This window comes from Ursus arctos, unplaced genomic scaffold (genome assembly GCF_023065955.2).
Source record: "Ursus arctos isolate Adak ecotype North America unplaced genomic scaffold, UrsArc2.0 scaffold_13, whole genome shotgun sequence".
Lineage (NCBI taxonomy): Eukaryota > Metazoa > Chordata > Mammalia > Carnivora > Ursidae > Ursus > Ursus arctos.
In genome coordinates, this window is record NW_026622797.1 from 57,222,517 (window position 1) to 57,249,236 (window position 26,720).

At 34.0% G+C, this 26,720-nt stretch overlaps 1 protein-coding gene across 7 annotated transcripts in view; it reads left to right on the forward strand.

Moving 5' to 3' along the window:
- Positions 1–26,720, forward strand: part of ASCC3 (activating signal cointegrator 1 complex subunit 3) — a 317,566-nt gene that overhangs the window by 101,363 nt on the left and 189,483 nt on the right. For all 7 annotated transcript variants that reach the window (XM_026511731.4, XM_048225883.2, XM_048225882.2 and 4 more), the window contains one exon: positions 19,221–19,385. In XM_026511731.4, the coding sequence (XP_026367516.2) occupies positions 19,221–19,385 (165 nt within the window). The remainder of the gene's footprint in view (positions 1–19,220; positions 19,386–26,720) is intronic.

The window sequence follows — 26,720 nt, forward strand, 5'->3', positions numbered from 1 at the left end:
ATTGAAAGTCTTCTTTGTCTTATCTATTGTTATGTGATAGACATGTATGTGATATCCTCCCCTAGAATTACTCATAGGATGGGCCATGGGTTATCTAGTTGTTGGTATTCCAATTATAACTTTTTTTCCTCTACTTTTCAAAGCAAATCTGAATGCAAGCTAATCTTGGAACTGCTATGTTTAAAAAATAAAATAACCAAAAATTATTTCCTATGTTATTCTAATTCTCATTACTGTCTAATTTACATATTGTAAATGCTTCTTTTTTATATTTTAAGGAAATATTAAGCACCTTATACATTGTAAGTCATAGTGCTTTGTATTCTGGATTCACCTGGGATTAAGTCCTCAAAATCTGAATCTATGAGATGTTTTGAAAAATTGGGGAAGGTTGCCCATAACATGCTAGGATTATAGATCCTAAGTATTTAATTTGTTTTTAATATTTTGTTTTTTTATTGTTTTTATGTCATTTCAACACATATTCTTTCATCACAGGAAATTTAAAAATAGACAAAAGTAACATAACATATCCAATCACAAGTTATTATAAATACACACTTTTCACTTCTCATTTTTGTACTAATATATATTATATTTATATATTTAATGAAAGGTAGTATGACATAATGGTAAGTGAAAGTTGTTATTTGACTTTATATGTGTGAATTGTTTAGAACAGTGCTTGGCATGTGAGTTCTTGATAAGCATTAACTTTCTTTTAATAAAACCATGCAAATAAATTACTTTATATCTTATTTATTTAACAACATACCATACACAGTGATTCGTGTCAGTAGATACATATCTACAACAATTTTAATGACATTAACTAGCCATACAGAGTGGATTACTGATGATTGTGAAAGGACCATACACAAAGACCTGCTGTATTCAACACAAACCATGTATTCTTAATTTATTAAATTGGGAATACAGAGCACTGCTGTTCAGTACAGTAGCCAATGGCCACATGTAACTTTTTAAATTAAAATTAAGTAAAATTTTATAAAATTAAAACTTAAGTCCCTCATTTGCACTAGCCTCATTTCAGCTGCTCAGTGGTTACCAAATTAGATAATGCAGGCATAGACCATTACTGCCATCATAGAAAGTTCTATTGGACAGTGACAGTGTAGTGCTTAAAGGAAGCATTGTGGCAGTATAGAGATTAGAAGCTGAAGCAGTTAGGTGCATACATATGTTTTTTCTTTTGTTATAGGACAGGTAATTCCAGGATACAGAAGGTCCTGCCAAAGTCAAGAAAAGCCATCACTGCTAAGCCACTCCCCTGTCATAGAATTTAGGCTTACATTCTCTGGGCTTCATTTTAAGGGAGTGTTTACAATGTCAGGCTCTAGATTCTGAACCAGTTTTGATGCAGTTTTTAATTAAACAGTTGAGATTGGCATAAATGCTTAAGAAAACAATGAAAATTGCAAAATAACCTTGTAGGGGCCAACATTTTTTTTTTTTTTTAATTTCATTTTGCTGGGGTGGGGTGGAGACCCAACATTTTAGTACATTCAAATTTGTAACTAGGAATAGCGTTTTCATTGATTTGTCATTTCATAGTTTCTCATTAAAAAATTTGATGTTATCCTTTTTTATCGTTAACTAAAGCCATACTAGAAACAAGCCTAACTTTCAGTCCCTGTCTCTTTATATTACATATATAGGCACTGAGATCGCCATATTGCTGTTGATTATATTTTGCTCTGAAAAACCCGGCATAGTTTTGCAACTCACTTATAGTAATCATCACCTCTCCCCCACCTCCCTCACTCACCCAGTGGCTCTATTTGGTATGAAGAGCTAAAAGAAAATATAAATTTAAACTGCATGCTAATAAAATATGGAATAAAAAACTAAGAGGAAGTAAAAGTGATGCACAATATAGATTTTATCAGCACAAAAGATTTGTTTCAACTTCTGGGTTTTGTAAAGATCTGAATGTATGCCATCTATAACTGACATTCAACATAAAATCACTTAGCTCACTGAAGTACTGTGTACCTGCTTCATAAATCAGTTAAGAATCATTTGAAATCACTATTCACTAAGCTACTTCAGCATAGATACAATTTTCAAATCAGTTGAAAAACCTAGTCTTAATGATGAAATCTAAATATTCTGGGATATGGTTTTAGTTTAGGAATTACTGTGGTATTTATATTTGTTATAATGTTGCTTATTTTGCCAGGTGTCTACATTTGTTTGATTTTGGGATTTGTTTTTAATAGTACTTATTTCACAACAAGAATAAAAGACAACCATAATATTCTCTTATATTTTGAAGTTGATTCTTCACTATTTAGGCTTAATATTTCAAGTGACTGCACAAATATTAGTGTGTTTTTGGTGGCAGTAACTGTTTTTTCAGTCCTTTATTAACTAAACATTTCGGTTTTTCTAGGGTTTTTTTCCTATCTACATTTGCAGTGTAATGCAACTAATAACCAAAATGATTTTTTTTTTTTTTTTTTTTGAGAGAGAGAGAGAGAGTAATTGCAAGCAGGGAGGGGCAGAGGGAGAAGGAGAGAGAGAATCTCAAGCAGGTTCCATGCTCCGCGCAGAGCCCAGCGTGGGGCTTGATCTTAAGACCTGAACTAAAATCAAAGAGTTGGACCTCGTGAGCCACCCAGGTGCCCCCAAAATGAAAATTTTAAGCTTCTTTTTATTTAGAGAGCTAAAAAATGGGAATAGAACCTGAAATCTGAAAGCAGCCGATCTTTAAGAAGAATGATTAGTTTAAAAAGCTTTAGCCATGTGCTTAAACATAATGGAATTCGAAAGCTACCACTTTTAAAATCCCCGATGAAATGTAAATATTATTTACCAGGACAACCATTTCCTGCATTTTAATGCATGCCATTAAGAAGTAATGAGAGTTCTATTTTGAAGAATGTCTCATTACTTTTATTAGTAAGTAAGCTATAAATTACTTTGAAGCATCATGGAATTTGTAGTGTTAGTTATGGATTATTTTTACTTTTGCAAGGTTTAATAGCTACTCATAAAATACATTAAAATCCTTTGAGTAAAAAAGTCCACTGCCATACACAACGCGCGCGTGTGCGCGCGCGCGCACACACACACACACACACACACACACACACACACACTTAAACCACTGTTTTTAACTGTTTTGTACTTCTTAATATAGTTGGATTAGAGGGGGTTATGATAGAACTTTAATTTTTGATGCATAAAAATCTGTTTTGTGAATACAAATTGTATATTATTTGAGACCCTTTTCCTGAGTATAATTTAAAAACATTCAGGAATCTAATTATCTTTGCCTTTACTAAAAAAAAAAAAAAAAAAAAAAAAAAAAAAAAAGAATAACAACTTGCCTATTTCTTGAGTATTACTTTGCAGAATAATAGCTTGTATCATTGTATTAGTGGAGAGAGGAGTGGGGTCCTATTCTATTAATGGTTTCTATTTTTCTTTTTGTCTGTTTTATACCAACTTCTAGTTACCTTTTTTTCCTATCATGTGATTATTTTATATTCTTATGGACATTATGTAAAAAGAGTAAAGCATTACAAAATTTATTTTTAAATTACTTCAAGATTACAAATTTCAAACTGCTTGCAAAGTTTATCATGCTACATACTTACCCAAATACAGACCAAAAACCAATGAAAAGCTTAGTGTTTTCTTCCTCCCAAAGTAAAATATAACAATGTCTACTATTATAAAATAATGCAATGCATAGCATGCTTAAAAGCAGTCTAGTTTCCCTATAAACAAGGAAGCAAAAATAAATATCCAATATTTATGATGCTCATTCTAAGTCGTCTTGTTACTTATTAAATTTTTGAAAAATCCTGTCACCAGTAAGTTGTAAAATGGGAACTTGCTAACCACAAACATTAGTATCATTTTGAAAAATTACTTTTATCCTCCTCAGTAATATGACCAAATATTAAGTAGGGTAGATTGTCTGTGGTTTTTTGTCATTGCAGATCCCATAGTGTAGTGTTTTTCTTTCATTTTCAAAGACTATCTAGGCTATTTTGAAATCTGCAAAATATTTAAAATTTTTGAAAGGCTAATCATTGTTAATAAATAACAGGTGTCAGATTCTAATATTCCTTTATATTTTGGTTTTTTTACCTCCACTTGTTGTCCTACATCTATTGAGGCAAATCTGTAAAAAAGTAGTTTGTCACGTAAGTAACAGTGTTGGCAGTTAATGACCTAGAAAAGATGAAGAGGCTAAACAACTCTTAATTTTCTTCTGTTATATTATCAAGTTTGAAAATTTTTCTCAGAGACTAACTTGCAGCCATATCGAGTATTAATGTTTCATTTGCGATTATTTCATAGTGAACCAGGATGATAGCAGAGAGATGTAAAATATCTGACACGGGGAATTTTCTGCAGAAAATGTTTATATGTTACTTTTCCTTGGGAAAAATAATACTTAAGTATAGTCTATATGTAAGTATAAGGTGAATATAGTCAGTCCAGCACCAATTCCTATGAATTATTGATTTTATCTCCTGTATTTTTCTCACATTCATCCATATTCTCTCCATCTTCACTAACCCTCTGAGCTTCTGTCATCTCTCACCTTGATCACTTCTATAGTATTGTAAGGGGGGTACCAGCATCCAGTCTGCTCCATCCTATTCTTTCCCCTTAGCCAGAAATGCAACCTGGTCAGTTTTACTCTTTCCCTTTTCACTCTCATACCGTGTCCTATGAAGAACAACGACAATTCAAAATGAATGAATGGGATGGGATGGGATGGGATGGGATGGGATGGGATGGGATGGGATGGGGAGGGGAGAGGAGGGGAGGGGAGAGGAGGGGAGGGGAGAGGAAAGGAGGAGAAAAGAAAGGAAAAGAAAAGAAAAGAAAAAAAAAGAAAAAAAAGAAAAAAGGAAAAGAAAGCCATTCATAGTTCTCCAGTCTCCCCTACAGCATGAAAAGAATACAACTCCTAGAAGGGGCTGAAAGGCTGTGCATAGTCTGTCCCTGCCCATCTCATTTCCACCAAGCTCCAGTCCTCTCATCCTCTTTGCTCTAACCATATACGCTGCCTATCTTCACTCTCTTCCACCCATGTTTTCCCCTATCTGTTCTATGTACATGCTTCGCTTCTGCCCGTAACTGTCTTTTTTTCTCCTTTAAGTAATTAATGCCCTTTCATCTTTGAGATGTTAAATCTAATTTTGCTTTTTTAATAAAGCGTTTTCTGATTTCTCTGGTTAGGTCAAATTTTCCTATTATGATTTGTTGTATCACTGGATAGTATCTAAGTAGTAAGTTATCCTTAGTAGCTTATCAGAAGTAAAATTTTGTATTTTTCGGTTTTATTGTATAATGCCTATTGCCACTCCAGCTGTATTACAATGTAAGCCTTTTGAGATCAAGGGCTTTATCTGTCTGCCTTTATCTTACCTCACCATTGCATAGTATATAGCATAGTGTCTGGTGCATTACAATGAGGAACAAGAGGATGATGCTAATGATGGATCCCTATCAGGCATTATTCTAAATATTTTGTGTGTATTATGTGTTTCATTTTCATTATAATCCCGATACGTAGGTACTGTTATTTTCTTCATTTTATTATGGAGGAAACTAAGATTTGTGGTAGTAGATACACAATAAATACTTGATAAGTACATCACTGAAAGATATTGAATGTGCTCTCATTAAACATTCACAATATATCAGAGGTAATGTATTGATAAATGAGACATGCCCATAAGGTTACTTAGATTTAGAAGTATCGATAAATTGTGTTTCTAGAAGTAAAGGTTTCGGTCCATTAATAGGAATACCCACTCTTCTTCCTTGCTTTGGAGGAAATTAAGTTAGGAAACCTCAACTATTGCCTTATGGGACATAAGGAAGAGAAATGTTGGCCTGTTCTCTTGGGAAAGGCCTGGGGTAGGCTTGGTAAAGTAGGGGTGGGAGGGCAGGAAAGGAGCATTATAAAAATCTGTAAGTCCTGATTACAGGATGTTCAAATTATATTCATTCCTTTTTGAGTGATACTCTGAGATACGATTCTGCTTTTCCCAAAAAGACAAAGAGCCAGTCCACTTAGTTTAAGTTAATCCAAGAGGAGCCATTAAAATCTCATCGTTTCTTAACAACATTCATCTAAGGGAAATAACATGCGGATACTGAGATTATCATCCCCCAAAACACAGGATAATCAGTGTGGGCGCCAGTGTCTTCTTTGTCCAGGACTCAGTAAATAGGCCTCTTTCCTTGAATAAGTTTTTAGATTTTTTTCCATTTGGTAAGTGTGCATGAACAGATTTAGAAAGGAGAGCATTCTTCTGGCTAATTCACAAAATCCGTTATGTGACAGTGTGTGTGTGTGTGTGTGTGTGTGTGTGTGTGTGTGTGTGTGTATAAATTGTATAAATCCTCTTAAATATAGAAATATTTGTTCTATTTTCTTATTAGGAAAGAAGAGTTAACCACCAGTGTTATGAGGTTAATAATTACCTGCAAAAAAATATAATTCATCAGCAGTTCTTGAGTATGTACCATGTACCAGCCCATTTCAAGACATTGTGGTTACAATAGCTGTCGAGACAGTCACTGTCCTTGCCTTTTTAGTACCTGTGGCCTACTGAAGGAGACAAATATTTAAGCAAACAATATATGTAATAAATGCTAAAATAGAAAATTTGGGCACAGAGATGCCAGAGAAGCCTATGAAAGGGAAATATTAATAGGGTATCTTGGTTTAAGAAAAACCTCCTAAACATTTCACCTCAAGACCTGGAGAATGTAGAGAAATGTGTGTGTGTGTGTGTGTGTGTGTGTGTGTGTGTGTGTGTGTATTTTCTTTTAGCATAATAAAAATGGAATCATACTTTATACATTTGTGTGTATCTGTATAAAATGTATAATATTTTGCTTTTTCACTTAATATCAATATGTATAGATCTACATTATTGCTTTCTAAAAAACTTCATGAATGTCTATTTGTGTGTTCAGGCCTTTTATCGAGGATAGAATTCTGGAAGTGAGATTGCTGGACCTAGGATTTGTGCATTTTAAATTTTGAAAGATTTTGCCATATTACCTCTAAAATGACAACACTAGTTATAGTTAATATCTCCATTAAAAGTTTAGGTTATGCAATTTGATGATATAAACACTAAATACAAGAAGAGACAATTCCTACAAGGGGAAAATGCACAGTTTCAAAAAAATAAGATATTAAGCATCATTAACAAATACTAATCAAGATACAAAGCTGTGTCTTCATGATGAATTTGTAAGGTAATGAAGATACCCCATGGAGGCAAAACTACAGTGTAATTTCAACTCCGAGCCATTGCAGTTAGCGTAATAAAATCATTTTGGCTAGTGATTTGCTTAAAAGAAATCTGGATAGTATAGTGAAAACAGTTTAGTTAACTGTTTTCTTAACTCAAGTTGCAATACCAGAATCACTTGGGGAGCGGTTTCCTGCTATACTTGCTGGTATCCGTTTTGGTAATAATCCTCCTAACAGGTATTAGGTGATGTCTCATTGTGGTTTTGATTTGCATTTCCATGATTAGCGATGTTGAGCACTTTTGCATGTACATGGGCCAGGGTTCACAGAAGCTTGCTGCTGGCCCGTACCATGGATGCTTTCTGGGGCTGCAGGAACTGCCGTGGGCTGCTAAAGCCAGTGGGTGCTAGGGTGTGCCAGGGGCCTAGGTTTGCAGGAGCCAGCAGGGAGCACTTAAAGGCCTTGGGATTGGCCTGGTGCTGGAGCAGGCCAGCTCTGGGGCCTACGATGAAAAGGGACATCTACATTACTTTCTTTCTCCAATGGAGGAAGGTATCTCTGCCCTGGGCTGCCTGGGTTTAGAGGAGGGGTAATAGGGGGTGATTTGAATCTATCCTTCCTACTCTCCTTAGTACATCTTTTCTTATTTCTGTACTGCACCCACGTGCTGTAATCCCTTACTTGGAATCCTTAGCTCTTGTGAAGTTATTTTCATGCACGGATAGTTGTTCAAATTGATGTTTCTGGGGGAGGGGATGAACACTAAAATTCCAGTGGTACTATTTTGCTGACATCGCTCCCAGTTTTTCTTTTTCAGTTGGGTGATTTCTTGACACTGTATTTGCTTGGGGCATATTTCCTTTTCTCCTTTATCACTTTTCTAAGCCTCTCTTTAGTGTATGTGAATTTCTGTTTAAGTCACTTCAAAGCCAGTAACAAGTAATTGTTGTTTGTTTGGTCTCTTTTTTGGTGCTCTAACTTTGTAAGATTGTAGGAAATGGAGGAAAAAATGCAGAACAATGTACAATTTCATTTGGATCTGCACCGTAGTCATATTGGCTCTGAGTTGTGGGCAGAGGCAGCATCAGTTGGTTGAGCAGGGTCAGCTGCCCAGTCATTGGCCATTTCATTTTGTAACATAGTGTGAGAAAGAGTTTGGACCACATTTCATTTCTTCTTTGCTGTTTCTCCTTATCGTATAAGCTTCTAAACGTCTTGCCTTTATCTTCGTATTCCTAACCACAGACACCTGTCTATTGACGTTGAGTTATTTATAGACTTGTATAGAGAAGCTCTCCCTTGGATAACCATAAGTTGTGATTAAATAGAACACATGTCCTGCCTTTGTTCTTTTTCTAAATAAAATAGAAAGGATTTAAATAATAGAAGTAGATATACAGTAGGGGCACCTTAGTTTCTAAATTGCAGTAGTTTTCAGCAGCTAAGGTTTTGCCATAATTTGTTGATAAGATGTTAGAATCCTTCCTTCATCTGTCTCTCCTGCCCAGTGGTATAGACCACTAACAAAATTTTGATTAATTATTTGTGAATTGGCAAAATCTCTCAGTAGTGAAAGTCTGGTATTAGTTTGAAGAGGTAAAATTGGTAATTTGAATTACTTAAGAATTACTGCAGAATACATCTTTAGGAAATCACATTTGAAGTTTTAGTAGTTTGGCATTGCAATATGACATTTTAAAGTGTTTTAGGAAGAAATTGATCCTCAAACTGAGCTTTGTACATGTGGCAGTAAAGAGAAAAAAAAAAAACTGAAGTAGAACAAGGAAACCTGTACTCTATGAATCATACCCCAATTGTACAGAATAGAACTTAACCACAGGACCAGTTTCTACCACAAATTATTCACATGTCAAAAATCTGTCATTATGAGTAAACAGAAGAGGAATCATTGTAAATTGTTTCAGACCCTTGCTCTATGAGACTTTAATGGAACGAAATACTGGGGTATTATGGACAGGCATTTAGAGCAAGGTCTTTATGGCTTGTATGCGCAACAACATAAAACAATTTTTGTAGTGTTCTCTATTATGTGTAATTATGTTTTAGGGTAACCAAGTATTGTATCCTTTTAGGCTTATACTGCTTGAGACTAGACTTCAGTATGTATGTCCTGAGATTGTTGGAAAGTATTTTAAATCAACAAAAAGAACTGCAAAGAGAATTACACTACAGCTATAAACACGTGTAATCTAGAAAGTATTTTAAATGTTTCTTCCTTACTCTCAGCACTCTGTGCTCTGTTCCTTCAAAAGTTCAAATTTCTTATTGAGTTACCCTTTGTTTATTTAGTAAATGTTACCTGTGAAATATTAACTGAAAATAGTATCAGTTTTTTTGCTAGTGGGAAAATACCAAGATACATTTCAGATTACATTCTTTATGCTTTAGCTTGATCACATCTGTACTTCCAACAAAGAATACGAGGTAAAAATACTTCTCTACTTGAAGATTTTTCAATTAATTTCTATATTTTTATTTTATAATTGAAAGCTGTGGTCCTTGACATAAATAAATAAAACTAGATACTTCAGAAGACTTTGTGTTCTACACGTGTGAGCAGGTACTCATGCATGTGAATTGATGGGAGAGGAAGGAACATAAAAATGTACAAAAGGAAATAGTTGGAACTAACTGATTTGCTGTAGTGTCCCCAGGGGCAGGTATAATTTGCAAGTTGTCAGATTCCATTATGGGGGCTGTTGCCATCAATCAGAGCTGACATTTGTATAGCAGAGGTTAGTATAACTGTAATTATAATTATATATGTTTATTGAATCTAAACTGTGTGACATTTTAGCTTTATTCTTTAAATTAAAACATTCATGTAATTTATAAACTTGTTGGTTGAGTGGATATGTGATTATGTATTTTAAAAAGGAAGATAGAATTCCTAAATCCTGCAAACTGTTGCCTGGTCTACATCTATAACATTAGAATGTGATTTGTAACAGTTCCAGAACGACTGTTTTCACCAGAGAAGATGTATTAAGCAAGTGTTCTTGAATATTCCTCTTTAGTTTAATTAGTAGATCCCTACCATTTTCAACTAAATGTACCATATTTCATTAATTGTAAGACACATTTTAAAAATTCACTTGATAGTGGAAACAGCCATAAAACAAGTAACAAAATGACAATAAATACATATCTATCAATAACTACTTTGAATGTAAATGGACTAAATGCTCCAATCAAAAGCCATAGGGTGACAGAGTTGATAAAGAAATAAGACCCATTTATTGCTGCCTATAAGAGACTCATTTCAGACTGAAAGACACTTGCAGATTGGAAGTAAGGGGATGAAGAAACATTTATCATGCAAATGGATGTCAAAAGAAAGCTGTAACAGCAATACTTACATTGGACAAGAGACTTTAAAACAAAGACTGTAACAAGAGACAAAGAAGGACACTATATAAGATAAAAGGGACATTCAAAGAAGAGGATATAACAATTGTAAATATTTATGCACCCGACATTGGAGCATCTAAATACATAAAACAGTTAATAACAAACATGAAGTAATCGATAGTAATACAATAATAGTAGGGGATTTTAACATCCCACTTACATTGATGGACAAATCATCTAAATAGAAAATCAACAAGGTAGCAGTGGCTTTGAAAAACACACTGGACCAGATGGACTTAACATACATATTCAAACATTCCATCCTAAAATAGCAGAATACACACTTTTCAAGTACACATGGAACATTCTCCAGAATAGATCACATATTAAGCCACAAAAGAAGACTCAACAAATTCAAAAAAATCAAAGTCATACCATGCATATTTTCAGACTACAACACTATGTAAATAGAAGTCAACCAGAAGAAAAAATCTGGAAAGAGCACAAATACGTGGAAGTTAAATAACATGCTACTAAATAATGAATGGTGGTCAACCAAGAGATTAAAGAAGATATCAAAAATTACGTAGAAACAAATGAAAATAGTGGTCCAAAATCTTTGAGATGTGGCAAAAGTGGTTCTAAGAGGGAAGTTTATAGCAATACAGGCCTACCTCAAGAAGAAAGAAAAATCTCAAACAACCTGACATTACACATAACAGAGCTAGAAAAAGAACAAACAAACCCAAACCCAGCAAAAGGAAGGAAATAATAAAGATTAGAGCAGAAATAAATGATGCAGAAACTGAAAAAAACAACAGAACAGATCAATGAAACCAAGAGCTGGTTCTTTGAAAAGATCAGTAAAATTGGTAAACCTCTAGTCAGACTCATTAAAAAAGAGAGAACCCAAATAAACAAAATCACTAATGAAAGAGAAGAAATAATAACCAGCACCACAGAAATACAAACAATTGTAAAAATGTTATGAAAATCTATATTCCAATAAATTGGACAACTTAGAAGAAATGAATGAATTCCTAGAAACATATAACCTACCAAAACTAAAACAGAAAGAAGGAACATTTGAACAGACTAATCAACAGCAATGAAATTCAATCAGTAATCAAAAAAACTCTCAACAAACAAAAGTCCAGGACCAGATGGCTTCACAAGAGAATTCTATAAAATGTTTAAAGAGTTAATACCTATTCTTCACAAACTATTCCAAAAAATAGAAGTGGAAGGAAAACTTCCAAATTTATTCTCTGAGGCCAATATCAACCTGATAACAAAACAGATAAAGACACCACAAAAAAAGGAGAACTAAAGGCCAGTATCTCTGATGAATTTAGATGTAAAAATCCTCAACAAAATATTAGCAAACTGAATTTAACAATATATTTTAAAAAATCATACGCCATGATCAATTGGGACATATACTGGCATGAAAGGTGGTTCAGTATTCTCAAAACAATCAACTCAATTTGTCACATCAATAAGAGAAAGGATAAAAACCGTATGATCATTTCAATAGATGCAGCAAAAGTATTTGACAATGTGCAACATCCGTTCATGATAATAATCCTCTGCAAAGTAGATCTAGAGGGAACATACCTCAAAATAGTAAAGGCCTTATATGGAAAACCCAGAGCCATTATCATATTTAGTGGTGAAAAACTGAGTGTTTCCCCTAATGTCAAGAACAAGACAAGGATGTCCAGTCTCAGCACTTCTATTCAAAATAGTACTAGAAGTCTTAGCCACAACAGTTAGACAACATAAGGAAATAAAGTCATCCAAATCGGTAAGGAAGGAGTAAAACTCTCACTATTTGTGGTTGATATGATACTATATAGAGAGAAGACCACCAAAAAAAAAAAAAATACTGGAACTGATAAGTTAATTCAATAAAGTCATGGGATACAAAATAAATGTACAGAAATCTGTTGCATTTATACATGCTAAAAATGAAGCAACAGAAGAAGCAAGTATTAGAGAGGATGTGGACAAAAAGTAACCCTTGTTGGTGGGATTGAAAATTGGTACAGCCACTGTGGGAAACAGTTTGGAGGTTCCTCAAAAATTAAAAATAAAACTAATTTATCATCCAGTAATCAGACTTTTGGGTATTTATCCCCCAAATACAAAAACACTACTTCAAAGCAATACATGCACCCCTATGTTTATTGTGGCATCATTAACAAAGCCAAACTATGGAAGCAGCCCAAGTGTCCATCAATAGATTAATGGATAAAGAGGAAGTAGTATACCTAATGGAATATATTCAGCCTTAAAAAAGAATGAAATCTTGCCATTTGCAACAACATGGATAAAGCTAGAGAGTATAATGTTAGTGAAGTACATCAGAGAAAGACAAATACCATATAATCTCATTCATCGGTGGAATTTAAGAAACAAAAGAAACAAGCAAAGGAAAAGAAAAAAGGAGAGAGAAACCAAGAAACAGACTGTTAACTATAGAGAACAAATTGATGATTACTAGAGGGGAGCTGGGTGGAAGAATGGATGAAATAGTCATGGGCATTAAAGAATACACTTATCTTGATGAAAAGAAAAATTTTCTTGGTAGTGTTTTTTTTTTTTAATAATGACACTTACAGTGATGGTGTAGCTTATAATCAATGGCTCCTGAGATTTGATGAGATAATAGTAATGCTATTATTAATACCATTATTATTAGTAATACTATTATTAATCTATGGGATTTTAATGACTATATTTTGGTATTTTACCATTCTGGTTTTTTTATGTAATTAGCTTAAACAATTTTCCCATTTTTTAGTGTCTACATACAAATTTCAAAATCAATTTTAAATATTATAAAAGCAAGAAAGTATACATTTATCTTTAAAATTTCTTGTATTTCTTTAATTTTTTTTTGCTGTAAAAGTGGTTTATAACATTATAATTTATTCTTTGTATACACTGCAAAGTGATCACCACAGTGAGTCTGTTTATCACTCATCACCGTATACTTCACCACCTTCACCCATCTACCCACCCCCAACCTCTTCCCTTCTGATAACAACTAATCTGTTCTGTGTATTGGTAAGTTGTGTTTGGTCTTGTTTGCTCATTTGTTTTGTTTTTTAGATTCCACATACAAGTGAAATCGTATGGTACTTACCATTCTCTAATTTATTTCACTTAGCATAATATCCTGAAGGTCTATACATGTTGTTGCAAATAGTAAGTTTCCTTCTTATCTTTTATGACTATTATTCCATTGTATGTGTACATCTTCTTTATCCATTCATCTATTAATGAAAACTTAGGTTGTTTCCATATCTTGGCTATTGTAAATAAAGCTGTAGTGAACATAGAGGTACACATATCTTTTTAAATTAGTGTTATTATTTTCTGATAAATAAGCAGAATATCTGGACTATCTGGATCATATGATAGTTGTATTTTTAATTTTTGAGGAACCTCCATACTGTTTTCCATAGTAGGGCACCACCAGTTTACATGCCCACCAACAGTGTATGGGGTTTTCTTTTCTCCACAGCCTCTCTAGCACTTGTTATTTCATGTCTTTTTGATAATAGCCTTCTAACATGTGTGAGGTGATTTCTCATTGTGGTTTTAATTTACACTTCCCTGATGATTAGTGATGTTGAACATCTCTTCATGCGCCTATTGTCCGTCTGCATATCTTCTTTAGAAAAATGTCTGTTAAGGACCTCTGCCCATTTTTTAAAATCAGATTACTTTGTTTGTTTGTTTTGCTGTTGAGTTGTTCGAGTATTTATTTTGGGTATTAACCCCTTATCAGATATATGATTTGCAAATATTTTCTCCCAGTTGGTAGGCTGCCTTCTCATTTTATTGATGGTTTCCATTGCTGTGAAGAAGGTTTTTTAGTTTGATGTAGTCCCACTTTATTGATTTTTTCTTTTGTTGCCTTTGCTTTTGGAGTCAGATCCTAAAATCCAATGTCAAGGAGCTTACTTCCCTTGTTTTCTTCTAGGAGTTTTATGTTATTAGGTCTTAAATTCCTGCCTTTTATCCATTCTCAGTCAATTTTTGTGCATGGTGTATGATAATGGTCTGATTTCGTCTTTTTGCGTGTGGCTATCCAGTTTTTCCAACACCATTTTTTGAAGACTGTCTTTTCCCCACTGTATAGTCTTGGCTCCTTTGTTGTAAATTAATTGACCATATTATGTGTGGGTTTATTTCTGGGCTTTCTTTTCTGTTCCATTTATATGTGTGGCTCTTTTTTGGCCCATACTGTACTCTTTTGATTATTATAGCTTTGTAATATAATTTGAAATCAGGGACTGTGATGCCTCCAGCTTTGTTCTTCTTTCTCAAGATTGCTTTGTCTATTCTGGGTCTTCTATGGTTTCATACCTATTTTAGAATTTTTTGTTCTAGTTCTATGAAAAACGCTGTTAGGATTTTGATAGGGATTACATTGAATCTATAGATTGTTTTGGGTAGTGTGGACATTTTTAACAATATTAATTCTTCCAATCCATGAACACAGAATATCTTGCTAATTCTTAGTGTCTTCATCAATTTCTTTCATCAGTGTCTTATAGTTTTCAGTGTATAGATCTTTCACCTCCTTGGTTAAATTTATTTCCGGGTATTTTATTCATTTTGATGCAATTGTAAATGAGATTGTTTTCTTCACTTCTATTATAGTTTGTTATTAATTTATAGAAATGCAATAGATTTCTATTTATTTTGTATCCTGCAACATTACTGAAATAGTTTATTAGTTTTAACAGGGGTTTTTTTTGGTGGAGTCTTTAGTGTTTTCTATATATAGTGTCATGTCTTCTGCAAATAGTGACAGTTTTATTGCTTCCTTTCCAATTTGGATACCATAGAGATAAAGAGGATCATAAGAGACTACTGTGAGCAATTTTACATCAGTAAATTGGACAACCTAGGAAAAATGGATAAATTCCTAGAAGCATACAACCTACTGACTCATTAAGAAAGAAAATCTAAACAGACCAATTCATCATATTAATAGAATGAAAGAGAAGAATCATACCATCATCTTACCAGATGCAGAAAAAAAAACATTTGACAAAATTCAACATCCTCACGTTCCCTCATGTTCTTTGCAGCTTATCAACAGTAGCCAAGACATGGGAACAACCTAAGTGTCCTCCAGTAGATGAATGGATAAGGAAAATGTGCTGTATATGTACAATGGAATATTGCTCAGCCATAAAAAGGAGGGAAACTCAAACTTTTTGACAACATGGATGGACCTTGAGGACGTTATGCCAATATTGTGTGTTCTTACTTAAATGCGGAATATAAAAAAGCTGTACTTCAGTAGTGGAGTGGTGGTTGCCAAGGGCTGGAGATAGGGGAAATGGGGAGATATTGGTTAAGGGATATAAACTTACAGCTGTAAGATGAATATGTTCTCAGGATTTAATATACTAGCATGCTAATGGTAATTTGAAAGTTATTAATAGAGTGGACTTTAAATGTTATCACACACAGGTGATAAAACATACACACACACACACACAAACACACAGGTAATTGTGTAAGGGGATGGGAGGGTTAATTAACCTTTCTATGGTAATCATTTTGCATTATACACCTGTATCAGATCATCACATGTGCACCTTAAATTTACATATGTTACATCTCAGTATCTCAACAAAGCTGAAGAATAAAAGGAAGAAGAGATAAAGTGACTTCCCTTAGGTCATAGTGTTTTAAAAGGTGAAATAATAATAATAATAATAATAATAATAATAATAATAATAAATATTCTTTTTAAAAGATTTTATTTATTTATTTGACAGAAAAAGAGACAGCAAGAAAGGGAACACAAGCAGGGGGAGTTGGAGGGGGAGAAGCAGGCTTCCCATTGAGCAGGGAGCCTGATGTAGGGCTCGATCCCAGAACCTTGGGATCATGACCTGAACCGAAGGCAGACATTTAATGACTGAGCCAGCTAGGCTCCCCGTAATATATTATTATTATTATTATTATTATTATTATTATTAATGTATAAGTGAATTACCAGATGAATTGGTTCTGGCAGGTCTTAGGTCGCTTGGTATTTTTGTCAAATAGATGAGCATTTTAAAACTAAATACACCAAATTTTTGACACAATGGTAGTATATAACATTGCGACTATACCATTTTCCCAGTGGACAGGATAAAATTGGAACAGTTTCAAGTAATGATTTTTGTATTTCTGAGGGAAGAAGTACATGTATTGAGAAAAATTTAAGTTGACAGTAAAAATGTTGACAGTTAACCCATGCCCCAGTATAAGAGCAGATGGAAATGTCTTGCATGAGTTCCAATTCATTAAGCAAATGTTGATACTTTATGTTCTAGCCATTTTAAGTTCAGGGAATTGAAGTGATCAAATAGTAATATAAATGAAGCCTCTTCTCACTATGCCGAAAGTAAAGTATAATAAAATGCTAAAATGGATTTTTAAGGTTTCCTTGGTATAACTTTCTGATAGCAGAAAAATTTGATTTTGCAATTTGTTGCCACATCGTCATCTCTGAAAGTTAATTAGAAGACAGTATTAGCATAATACTCTAAGTTCATGGTGAGGTAGGTAGCCAAGCTTTGTATTTATTATTTAAAAGTGTACCCTGTGTTGTTCCTAACATTTGTAACTAATAAGCTTACTTATTAAATTTTTATATTAAATGTACAGCGTAAGAGAATTGTTGTTTTGAAAACAGATAGGCATATCTTCCAGGATTTTTATGAAAAGGGTTGTTAGTAAGTAATCCCTGGGTGTATTTATATTAATATATCTTGGATTATTTAAAATTTGTCATTATTCAAAGTAGAAGTTCAATTTAAATTTGTTACTAGAGACTTTAATGCACAGTGGATGTTTCTACCCATTTTAGGTCTCAAAATTTATTATACATCTGTTTATACTTAATTGCAGCAGCAGATCTTTTCTGTAAAATTTGATGTGATCTCAATATTGCCATTTAGCTTTAGCAACTCTGAACTAAGTAGCTTTGGATTTATATTTCATATCTTAGATATGAATTCCTTAATCCATTTCACTATAGTTTGTTAATTTCTGTTCAAGTACAGCTTCAAAATTTTGTTCTCAATGATGAGTATGAAATCAAAATTTCATAATGATAGCAGTGATATCTCTAATAATGCAACAGGTCATGTTGATAAATTTAGATTATGGATTTGTTAAGAATTTATATATAACTTGTACCAATCTAAAAAAAATGTTATTATTGTCCCCATAGGTGACTTAATCAGATGTGAAATAACAAAAATGTTGAGAGAACAATCAGACCGTCATCTCAGTTAACCCCTTCTAAGCACAGTTCAGTTGTGACTATCATCAGTCTCTCTAATCCTGATACACTGGCCACGAGAAGCTTTGATTTTGATTTGTTATCTAGTATTCTTTGAATTATCCACATATTGGCGTATTTCCTAATGTAGTATTACTATCGTAGAAGGTATTAAGCTTGTCATCTTTTTCTCTGCAACAGGATGCTTTTAGAGGACACAAACAATTTAGTATATGAAAAGCTAAGAGAATTATAATTACAGTTTCACATTTTTTAAATGGTCTGCTACTGTGAGGCTCACATAAATGGCTTGGGCTTACCTCCTGCTCTACATGCCCTGGAATCTCCAATCTCAGTCTTTGGGTTGCTATTATGTGACAGTTAGGCTGTATTATATGTATTCATTTTTGGTATGAAATACTGCATATACTAGTTGATAATAAAGGGCAATTTTTTGAAAACTCTGTCAGTAGTAAAGTTTCCTTCAGATTTAGATAGGTGTAAGCAGGTAACCATTCCTAGAGTGGATTCTTGGTTTCTTTTTTATTGCCTTTTAACACTTGGTTCACTTCGTTGTCCCTTTTCAGGAGCAGGGGCAGGGGAGGGCCAGAGGGAGAGGGAGAATCAGGCTCCCTGCTGAGCAGAGAGCCCAAAGCAAGGTTGGATTCCAGGATCCTGGGATCATGACCTGAGCCAAAGGCAGATGGCTTAACTGACTGAGCCACCCAGGCGCCCCAGAATCATTTGGTTTTTACATCATAAGACACTTTTCAAAAAAGCTGTGTATTTTGTACACTTCACTACAATTTTTTTTTAAGATTTTTTTTTTTTAAAGATTTTATTTATTTATTTGACAGAGACAGCCAGCCAGCGAGAGAGAACACAAGCAGGGGGAGTGGGAGAGGAAGAAGCAGGCTTCCAGCAGAGGAGCCTGATGTGGGGCTTGATCCCAAACACCGGGATCACGCCCTGAGCCAAAGGCAGACGCTTAACAACTGTGCCACCCAGGCGCCCCACTTCACTACAGTTTTTTTAAAACTCATCATTGAGTTTTAAATAACTGCTTAACATCACAACTTAAGTGAAGCTAAATGAAATATTACTCTTGAAGTGACAGTGTCTACAGTAAATTACATATCATTCCGGATATTTTAAACACTTTTAATTTCATCTGTATAAAGGTTGCCAATCATATTTCTTTCTGAGTGACACATTTGAAATTTATATGATCTATGTGACTTTTTCTCTTTTTTAATTCATCTTACCATATAGATGCTTGTGACCACTCCAGAAAAATGGGATGTAGTGACAAGAAAGAGTGTCGGAGATGTAGCTCTTTCCCAAATTGTAAAGCTCCTTATTCTTGATGAAGTTCATTTGCTGCATGAAGATAGAGGACCAGTATTAGAAAGCATAGTGGCACGTACTTTACGGCAGGTAAGAGGAAGTTATTTTTAAGCTTATTTTAGAGGGATGAGTAAGTTTATAAGCTTAAATATAGCATTCAAAAAATATTAATATGTATATTCATGGGAATAAAGATAATTTTAGTATGGAGAAACCTTTAGGTTTTGTTTTCATGTTGAAAGTACTCTTTCTTTCTTCCTTCCAAGTCTTATTTTATTGAAGTCTCTATAAATTAACCAAAGTAAATACAGGAAAATTTCTAAACCATTGTTGCAAAGCTAAGTCTAATATTGACTAAGCAGTATTAAAATATAATGGAACATAGGCAAATATTAGTGATTTCCTCCACTTCTTTCCTGTCTACACTCAACTTCTACCCCCTGAAAAAATCTGAACATGATTTATAATTTTTCTGATATACTAGATAAAATAAAGTATAATCACCTTGTATACATAATCTTAATAATTACTAAAAAAAAAAAAAAAAAGACACGTATGCGCTGTCTCTAGTTCCAGAGCTTTGTGGCTATTCATAAATAGTCAAAACAAAAATTGGTAAATTTACCAATGTATCGTGATTATTTTCTACCAGCCCCTCGTTTCATTAAGTAAAAAGTTAAAGTGTCTTAGAATACCCATGAGTATTAAAATGACATTTGTTGGTAGATTGTACATGTATAGAAAATAGATGAAAACTAGTTTTTCAACCTAGTCAAGAACTCTAATTCCTAGACTTTCCATCTCTTACTGTCTTTCATCCATATTCTCCTGGTTTTGTTTTCTTTCTGAAATAGCCAAGACTCCTTTTTCAATAACCTCAACTTATTTACCCCTGACTACCTGGCAAAATTCCAACCATCAGTCAATTGAACCATGTATATGCCTCTAGCCAGGCACTAAGCACGAGCAGAAAAGATCACACAGATATATTTGTAGACTCCAAATTTAGCTGCATCATTGGGATCACCCTGGAACTTCTAAGCTGCTTTTCTTGTTTCCCTAGACTGAGTCGTTTCCAAGCTCACCAGACTCCTCCCACATTCTTTCCTACTCTGGCCTGCCTCATTCTTACAGGACAATATATTTACTGAATGGAAATAAAAGTCCTTCATGCTTGAATTCCCTTAGTTCCCATTCCTTGCCCTTCTACTACCCACCCAGAAAAAAACCTCAGACCCCTCCCCATATCCATATTTATCATTCCATCCCCTGTTCTTCAATCAGAGGCCCAGTCTCCACTTGCCTTAGACCCCATTCCTTTCATTCCCTCTGTTATCCGTTTTCTTTCCTGTGTGTCTTTAACTTCTCCCATTCAGTGGGTATTGTCTCTTCAGCTTAAAAGAACCGCAAAGTCCTTCTCCTTTTTACCAAAAAACCTCCATCAAGCCTATCCCTCTCCAACAACTTCTGATTAATAAAGCTCTTTTTACCACCTGTCTTCTGGAAATACTAATCTATATTCACTGCTTCTCCTTTGACTTCCAACCATTGCAGACTGGTTATTGTTCCAACAGGGTAATAAAATGGTTTTACCAGGATTGCCCTTCTTCAAATTGAAAAGACAGTCCTCAAACCAAATCTTTTTTTTTTTTTTACTTTTTTTACTTTTTAATACTACTCATTTTTTATATTTGATATAATTTATCATTTTCTTAGTCCTGAAACTTTTATTCCCTTTGGTTCCATGATGTCACTTTGCTCTGGTTTTCTTCACATGATTTTTTTTCCCACCTACTTAACTGCTCTTACAGGCTCCCTTGCTGTCCCCTTTTCTCATCCTTGAAATATTTACATTCTCCAAGTCTCTGTCACTTGTCAAATAACACTTATTTGCCTGTGTCACCTAAATCTTTATAGTCAAATCTTTCCCCGACTTTTAGCCCTATCCAAATGCAGTTGTACATTTCTATTTTGATATCCATAGATATCTTTGTTAAACATGTCAGAAACTCTGCCATCTTCTCTTGTATGCTTATATATGACATCCAGTTGGTTCTCAAGCCCAAATCCTGGGAGTCACACTCAAGTTTTCCTTCTTCCTTAATACTCTCTCTCACACCAATCATTAGTTAGATATCACTTCTTTTATATTTCATATGCTAAGCAGCTCTGATCCAGGTCTAGGTATGGGAATTTAATATAAAAAATGAAGTCCAAAATTTTAGGAAGTTAATATTGCATTTTAAAATGCTTTAAAATAGTGTGTTTTCATCTGGTTAATCCACCATAAAATTCTAGGTGGTTAATAATTTAGCTGTATCAAACAAAACTCTTAGTACATTAAAGAAGATATAAGAGAGCATTTTTTAATAACCTTGGGATAGAGAAGCTCTAAGCAAAATGCAAAACCCTAAAGGTTATAAAGGGAACATGTGGTACATTTGGATATCTAAATATTAAAAACTATTAATAGTTATAAATTAAGAAATAGAAACTTTTTAAAAATTTGGAGAAAGCATTTCATGGTAGAAATAAACATACTGAGCATTATAGAAAAGATGCTTAAAAGGACATGAGAGTTTTATCAGATTGGCAAAAGTGAAAAAAGAACGTAATTTGAAAGCACCCACTAAAATCAACCCTGTGTTTTTTACTTCTAGGGATCTAATGTATGGAAATAACACAAACACATACATATAATAACACCAGTGTTCACTGTAGCTTTCTTGTTAATGCAAGATATGTTAGAAGCAACCCAGATGTCCAACAAAAGATGAAATGGTTTAATAAATTATATTCATGCCATAAAATGCTACATTGCAGCCTTTTTTTTTTAAAGATTTTATTTATTAATTTGACAGAGACAGCCAGCGAGAGAGGGAATACAAGCAGGGGGAGTGGGAGAGGAAGAAGCAGGCTCCTAGCGGAGGAGCCTGATGTGGGGCTCGATCCCATAACACCGGGATCACGCACACCCTGAGCCAAAGGCAGACACTTAACGACTGCGCCACCCAGGCGCCCCTACATTGCAGCCTTTAAAAAGAATGAAGTAGAGCTGTATAAACTGGACTTAAAAGATATGTTATATTCTCATCAAAAAAGGAAGCTGTCCTCTATATGTAGCACAGTCTCGTTTATGTAAAGAAAAAATGTGCAATACATTTGTATTCTCAATTCATTTAGTGAACATATGCCAACCACATAGTTCCTGGTGCTATGGATATAGTTAACAGAGTTCTTGCTTACATTTAGATTTTAGGTTTGGGTAGCGTAGGATGCATATTCATGGAAGGATACGCTACAAAAACTATAAAGGTGTTTTGATAATAGAGATGGAATTCGATGGTTGTTGGGACATGTTCATATTTTACCATATAAATTAAAATTACATGTATACATATACACATAAACATGCATAAAACACAAAGGGTTGAAATATTCAAAATGACAAAAATCAGAGATTTTAGCTAATATCCGACTTAAGAATTTCAAGGATACAGGTAGTTGTGAGACACAGGTGAAGCACGGAGAAGCCTGGAACTCCCGTCACTCTTTCTAGGGCCTTTCTTGCCATTTTGGATTGGTTCTGGACCAGATTTTATATAGGAGTTCTCAAAAAGAAGCATGCAGGGCATCATTTACAGAAAAGAGAGCTATTTTAATCATAAAATGTTTTTATTTTATAGCATGATACTTATATAGCTTAGTGATGTTTTTTGGGAGCCATACCATAGGAATCCATACATTCTAGGATTATTTACATTGAGCCACCGAGAGAGACCACATCCATCAGCTAAAAACATTATGAAGATAAGGACTTTCCTCTAACTGTAGAACATTAGAAGTCAAGTGAATATCATTAGTACGTTTACCAGGAGGTCATTAGCAAGTGTACAGGGATTTGACTAGAACATCTTCCTTTCCTGAGTACCCCCAGTTAAGGGAGCAAATAGATTCCAGGCCTGCTGCTAATACTTTTGTATATATGTACACAGACACATGACATTATGTATTTTATATATATAAATGCAATATATATAAAAGCAATATAAATTTATAAATATTTTGTTATTTATAAAGGTATAATTTTCTATATATAATATATAAATATATAAAGTATATAAAGTTAAATATATATAAACTAAATATATAAAATATATATTTGTTTATTGCATATGTGATGCAATTATAGAAATGTATATCTTAATATATGATACAGGAGTATATATTGTATATAATATAGATATATAACACCTAAATATATAATATATTCATCATACACATTAATATCTCCATCATATAATGAACCTCTAGTTGTATGGTTTATCACCCCTATGCTTTTAAACTATTGATGGCTTGCTATTTGTTATCTTAAGAAAAATGTTTAAATTCCTTATCTGGACATTAAAGATTATTGGAGCTGTGATCTATTTGTCTGATTTTAACTTCTACATATTCCTTAGCTATAATAGGTTCCAGCCACACAAAACTATACATTCCTTTTTCACCATTTCCTTTCCAATACCATTGACTCATTTTCGGAGATGAAATTCATCTCACTGGAGGCAGAATGCATTATTGGTTATGAGATTAGGGTTATAAATGCAAAATTATATATCTTTATCACTCCACACGTTCATCTGTTGAAAACCTGCTGTTCTTTTGAATCTGCCAAATATCACTTCTTCTATTAAGTGTTTCCTAGTTCGCTATTCAAAATGAATTACACCTTTTCTGTATTCCCTCTCTGCTCCTTTACTTTGCACATTTTTAGCACTTATCACTGTCATCCTTATTATTTCACAACTTGCTGTAATTAATTCTGTCTTCATTTGTATCTTTTACTAGATTTTAATATCCTTGATAGAGGGTCTATGTGAGTCTTCTTATATTCTTAATATGCTATGACAAAGCACATAACTATGTTTATTAAAAAGCAAAGTTCCTGTTTTTATTTGTTGCTTTTGATTACCAGATATTCCCAGTAGATGGCAGTGTTTTATATAGCACGTCAACACTTGTAACTAAGGGAAGCACCATTAGAAGCTATTCTAATCCAGTGTAGATTGTGTTCAGGTTCTGAAATTGTGTGGTGGCCTTAGGAACCAAATTCACAACACACTTGGCATGACTGAGAGGAATTTGGAACAGAAAAAGTATGAGAAAGACCAAATCTGTTGTATTTAACAACATTGAACTAATATTAGTTATCTTCTTAACTCTCTGAACTTAGATTTTATCTGAGGACAAACATCATAAAAACTTACTGTGTAGTTTTGGGTTAGTGATACAGAAGAAGCTGTAAAATATTAAAATTTTTATAGTTTTCAACAATTAATACTTTTTAGGTAGATATGTGTAGTTTATAGAGCTTTGAGATTTGGTTTAGAGCATGAAGTTCCAAATTACTCTCATTTAAAAGAAAGTAATTCACATACAGGCTTATTATATATATCGAGAATAATAGGATTATACTTTTAGATTAAAAATAGAGTAGTTTTAAAATGGATTTTTAGCAGAAAAATGTCTGTGGTGTTTGCAGAGTAACATATATTTAACATGGGAATACCCTAAAAATATGTTCAGTAACTTTTATGTTGTAAATAATGATTTTAAAACCAAAAATCGCTTTCATTTCCTTTCAAATCATCACCAGTACTACATAGAACTACTGTGTAATTAAAATTATCATTCTAATCACTGTAAAGGATTCTCATCACAACATGTAAAAGAGGTTTCTTAAGTAATAGGTATTCATTGTTTCCCCTATAGAGGGTACCTTTGTTTTTAGTTGGGTTGGGTTTGGGATTTTGCTGATATCCATACGATTTTTTTAGTGAAAGCAAATTCATGGTCAGATTTTTTTTTTTTAAGATTTTATTTATTTATTCGACAGAGATAGAGACAGCCAGCGAGAGAGGGAACACCAGCAGGGGGAGTGGGAGAGGAAGAAGCAGGCTCATAGCGGAGGAGCCTGATGTGGGGCTCGATCCCATAACACCAGGATCACGCCCTGAGCCGAAGGCAGATGCTTAACCGTTGTGCCACCCAGGCGCCCCCAGATGTTTTTATATATGTATTTATACTTTAATTTTCATCCATCTCTATCATGTTTTAAACCTCTCTCCTTATGCTTCTGCAAACAGTCCCTGTATGTGTGGATCTCTGTCTTATTCATTATATCCCCACTGCCTAAAGTTTAGGTCCTGAGCCAGTGTTGATGGATGGCTAATTCTGAAAGTATTCCTATTACTCACATTGGGCTACTTTTCTTATATGCACTGAGTCTTTTAGCCTGAGCATATTTATCAACAGCCTCCTCAGAAACTTGCTATGAAGTTGTTGATAGTAGCCTCATAAGATCATAATGATATATTTTAATTACCAAATGAATAGGAATTTTTGGCCATTTCTTGGTTTTATCTTTCTGGGTATGTTACACTGTAATCAGAGAAAGTGGTCTATGTTATTTTTCAGTTTTGGAATTACTGAGTTTTTGGTGACTTAATACATTTAATTGTTACAAAGCTCCTATAGCTATTTAATGTAAATTCCCATGTGTATTTTTCAGTATTGTGGGTAGAAAGTGCTGCTTTCTATCTGTTGAATCAAGCTTGTGAAGTATGGTCTACGGAGTCATATATGAGAGGATAATCAGTTGACCTCTAAACTCAGCTCTGTCCACTCTCTCCTCTCACTCATCTACCTTCTGCCTAGCTTGTTCCAATCTCCCTTTGCACATTTACTTTTTCTTCTGTTTGAAGGTTTTTATCCCCGGATCGTCTCTGAAGTATTTCTTTAGCAAGGCTTTTCTTCATTATCCCACCTAAAGTGGGACCCCTCCCATGCTACCTTTTATGCCATTACCCTATTTTGTTTTACACATGGCACTTACTGATACCTGAAATTGCCTAATTTGTTTATGAGTTTATGGTTGTCTCTCTCTCTCTCTCAAAAATGTCAGTTCCTTGATTGTAAAGACCCTGTTATGTGTGTTGCAAACTGTTATGTTTATTGTTATTTCCTGGTGCCTCCCTTCCCCTACTCTAAAATGCATTTAGGTACACAATTGAAATCTGTTGACTGACTAATGAAATGGCTGACAAAATCCTCTCTGACCTTACTTAAAGTGCTATCCTTCTCCTCTCTAAGGAGTATTTTTTTTTTTTTTGTTTACTACCTTTTCTGACTATCTGTTGTTATTTATTTTATTCTTTTTTTTTTTTTTAAGATTTTATTTATTTATTCGATAGAGATAGAGACAGCCATCGAGAGAAGGAACACAAGCAGGGGGAATGGGAGAGGAAGAAGCAGGCTCATAGTGGAGGAGCCTGATGTGGGGCTCGATCCCATAACGCGGGATCATGCCCTGAGCCGAAGGCAGACGCTTAACCGCTGTGCCACCCAGGCGCCCCTATTTATTTT